The sequence below is a fragment of the Vombatus ursinus genome, unplaced genomic scaffold (assembly GCF_900497805.2).
Source record: "Vombatus ursinus unplaced genomic scaffold, bare-nosed wombat genome assembly UNPS02005226.1, whole genome shotgun sequence".
NCBI classification, from domain to species: domain Eukaryota; kingdom Metazoa; phylum Chordata; class Mammalia; order Diprotodontia; family Vombatidae; genus Vombatus; species Vombatus ursinus.
The window spans coordinates 113,281-116,878 of NW_020945004.1; the positions used below are offsets into that span (position 1 = coordinate 113,281).

The following is a 3,598-nucleotide window of genomic DNA, read 5'->3' on the forward strand; positions in this document are numbered from 1 at the left end:
GGAAACAGAATATCATTTGAAAGGAAAAGCAAGTAGCTCAGTCTGGCCAGAATATGGAGTGTTACGAGGAGTAATGTGTGATCAGCCTAGAAAGATAGGCTTCAGCTAGATTGGAAAGGGTTTTAAATTCCAAACTGATGAATTTATATTTTATATTAAAGGCAATGAGAAGACATTTAAGATTCTTGAGCAGGAAGGATAATATGGTCAGAACTATACTTTCTGAATATCAGTGTGGCTCCTATGTGGACAATGGATTAGAGAAAGGAGAAATTAGAGACAAGGAGATTAACTTGGTCTGGTCTAAACTAGAGGTGATGATCTAAATTAGAAGTGGGAGTGGAGAAAAAGGGACAAGTATGAGAGTTATTGAGAAGATAGAATCAGCAAGACTTGGAAGCTGATTTGGATATGCGGGGTGAGTGACAGTGAAGAGTCAAGCATGATATGAAGTTGCCGTGATGACTCTGGGTGATTGGAAGGTCAGCATCCTTGATGGGATTATAGAAGTCAGGAGGAGAAGTTGCTTTAGGCAGAAGGATAATAAGTTCCACTTTGGACATGATGAGTTTGAAATGCTTATGGGAAACTACAGGGGGATGCTGGGTTGGTGGTTAGGAGAGAGAGGAGGGATGTACATGTAGATTTGGGAGCCTTCTTCATTGAACCAATATTGAATCCAGGGGAGCTTATGAGATCACCAAGAATGTAGAAGGTGAAGAGACAGTCAAAGACAAATTTGAGGTTGATACCCATACATAGAAGAAGGGTCGTGGACAATGATCCCAAGAAGGAAAATGAGAAGTGCTCCCTAGTTGTTGGAGAACAAGAAGATGAGAGAGGAGTCAACAACATTAAACAGAGTGGAGAGGTAAAAAAACAGGATAAGGAATGAAAACAGTCCATTAGCTGTACTAATAAAGTGGGAAATGGTGAACTTGAAGAGAAAAGTTTTAGAATAGTAGTAAGGATGAAATTCTGATTACAAAGGATTAAGAAATTAATAATGATAGCTCACATTTTTGTAGCACTTAAAGGTTTGCAAAGTGCTTTATAAATTTTATCTTATTTATATTTAGAACAAGCCTGGGAGATAGGTGCCATTATTATTCCCATTTTATAGATTATGAAACTGAGGCAAAGAGAGATTAAGTAACTTGGCCAAGGTCACACAACTGGTAGGTTTCTGAGACTGGATTTGAACTTGTTTCTGTGCTGACTCCAGGTCCAATACTCTATCCCTTGCACCACCTAGCTGCCTTAAAGGAACAAATATGTACAAAAATATTCATAGCAGCTATTTTTGTGGTGGCTAAGAATTGGAAATTGAGAGGATGCCCATCAATTAGGGAGTGGCTGAGCAAGTTGTGGCATATGAATGTGATGGAATACTGTTGTGCTATAAGAAATGATGAACAGATTGACTTCAGAAAAACGTGGAAAGACTTGTATGGTCTGATGCTGAGTGAAGTGAGCAGAACCAAGAGAACGTTGTACACAATAACAGCCATGTTGTGTGATGACTACTAATATTGATAAACTTAACCTTTCCCAGCAATACAAGGATCTAAAACATCTCCAGAGGCCTTGTGATGGAAAACGCTATCCACACCCAAAGAAAGAACTATGGAAGCTGAAGTGTTATTTTTTTTTCTCTTTTGTTAAGTTTTGTTTCCTCTTTCTGATGATTCCTCCTATTGATTTTAATTTCTACTTACAACATCACTAATGTGAAAATATGTTTAATATGAATGTAAATGTATAGCCTATATCAGATTGTGTGCCATCTTGGGGAGTGTGATGTGGAGGAAGGGGGTGAAAAATTTTAAACTCAAAAGCATATGGAAGTGATTATTGATAAATCAAAGTAAATTAATAAAAAAGAAAAAAAAGGAACCAATAAAGGTTACACAACTAGTTGAGGGAAGATTTAGGACTAGAACCTAGGCCTCCCAACTCTTATCACAATGTTCTTTCTATTCAGTGTATAACAGTTTCTTCCATTTCATATACTCAATGAGAAAATGTCCTGAGAAATTTTCATTGTATATTTGTAAGTAAGAAGACATTTACCTTATGAGCTCCAGTCAGACAGTCAATCTCAACTTCAGAACAGCTTGCTCCATAAACAAAATATGGATATGGATTACCTTCTTCCTTCTCCCAGTCCATATATGTCTGATAGCCCCTGAGAAGATAATGCCATATAAATCAGGATGGAAACAAAAAGAGAAAATTTTATCCTGCTGGAATGAATCTTTTTTATCTACCTGTGTTCCAGCCCAGCCAGAGGTAGCACAATATGGTCATCATGCCTTCTATCAGATAATGTTCCCTAGGCAGCTCTCTCAAACAGTTGTTGCCTATAGACACTGCTTATCTTCTCTTGCTGTGGCTATGTGATACCCTTTCCTTACCCTGCTTCCACTGCAGGAGATTGAGCTACTGGTAGAAAAATTCCTTGGTTACAAAAGAGGTGTTCAGGAGTTCTATGTATGGGGACAGTGGGAATAATCTTCCCTTAGAATGTAAATCTCCTGGGGCGTATAACTTGCTTGAGATATCTATGGAACCTCCACAATCACTGGAAAAAGCAAAAAAAAAAATTCCTTACCTGAAATATCCAGTAGCTGAAAGACTGATGGAATCCATGAAAGCTTGAGAAATCTATGAAGGGAGAATATTTTTGGAGGTAAATGAGAGTGTGAGAAAATTAGTAAAATGCTTTCTGTTGGAGACCATCTCACTTTTATACCTATCTCTGTCCTTCCTTTCTCCTCTTCAGTCTAACTTGGATCTGTGTACCTATTGTCTTCATTCTTCTAGGTTTGTGAATAGCAACAACAAACATAACAACAGCAACTAGCATTTATACGACACTTCCAAGTTTTCAAAATTTTCTATTTTCCATTTTGTAATGCTCTTTATCTCTTGTTTGGTCATGAATTCTTCTCCTCCCTATAGATCTTGCTCTTCTAATTTGCTTATGGTGTCACCCTTTATATCTCAATCATGTACTCATTTTGACCTGATTTTCAATTTTTCAAAGAGCTTTAGATAAATCCCTTCACTTGATCATCACAATAACCTTATAAGGAGCAGTGAAGGCCACATAATTAATGATTAATATCAATTTGTCACTGTGTTCTCTTGGTTCTCTTCTTTTCTGCATATACATCTAAGTATGTAGCAGATGAAAATAGTAATGTGTTGGTAAACATCTTTATTCAGGACACACTTTTAAGATTAATCTGTACTATTAATATTTTCTTAAGTCTAGATAATCAACAAAACAGTAAATCAAGTTCTGATTTAGAGTTTGATTTCCATGGCATAAATGCTCACACTACAAATTTAACAGTCCCTTCTCATGGTTGGGGCTGGCTTCAACACATTCCTGGATGAGAGGGAGAAATTACTGTATACTGTTCCCTGTCATTTAAACATGACAGGAGTGTTTAGTCTTTTTCCTGCAGTGAAGTAAGATGGGTAGAGATGGGTGAATCAGTTTCTCATTTGATTAAATATTGACCTATCCCCCACTACAAATAAAATTTTAAAATAGTATTTTCTTCAGCCCTTTCAGTAGAAACCACCA

At 36.9% G+C, this 3,598-nt stretch overlaps 1 protein-coding gene across 1 annotated transcript in view; it reads right to left on the bottom strand.

Annotated features, from left to right (window-relative positions):
* LOC114030016 (aldehyde oxidase 4-like) overlaps positions 1-3,598 on the bottom strand; it is an 88,941-nt gene that overhangs the window by 11,706 nt on the left and 73,637 nt on the right. Inside the window, 2 exon segments of the mRNA XM_027844680.1 lie at positions 2,074-2,188; positions 2,615-2,667. Coding sequence (XP_027700481.1) covers positions 2,074-2,188; positions 2,615-2,667 — 168 coding nt within the window.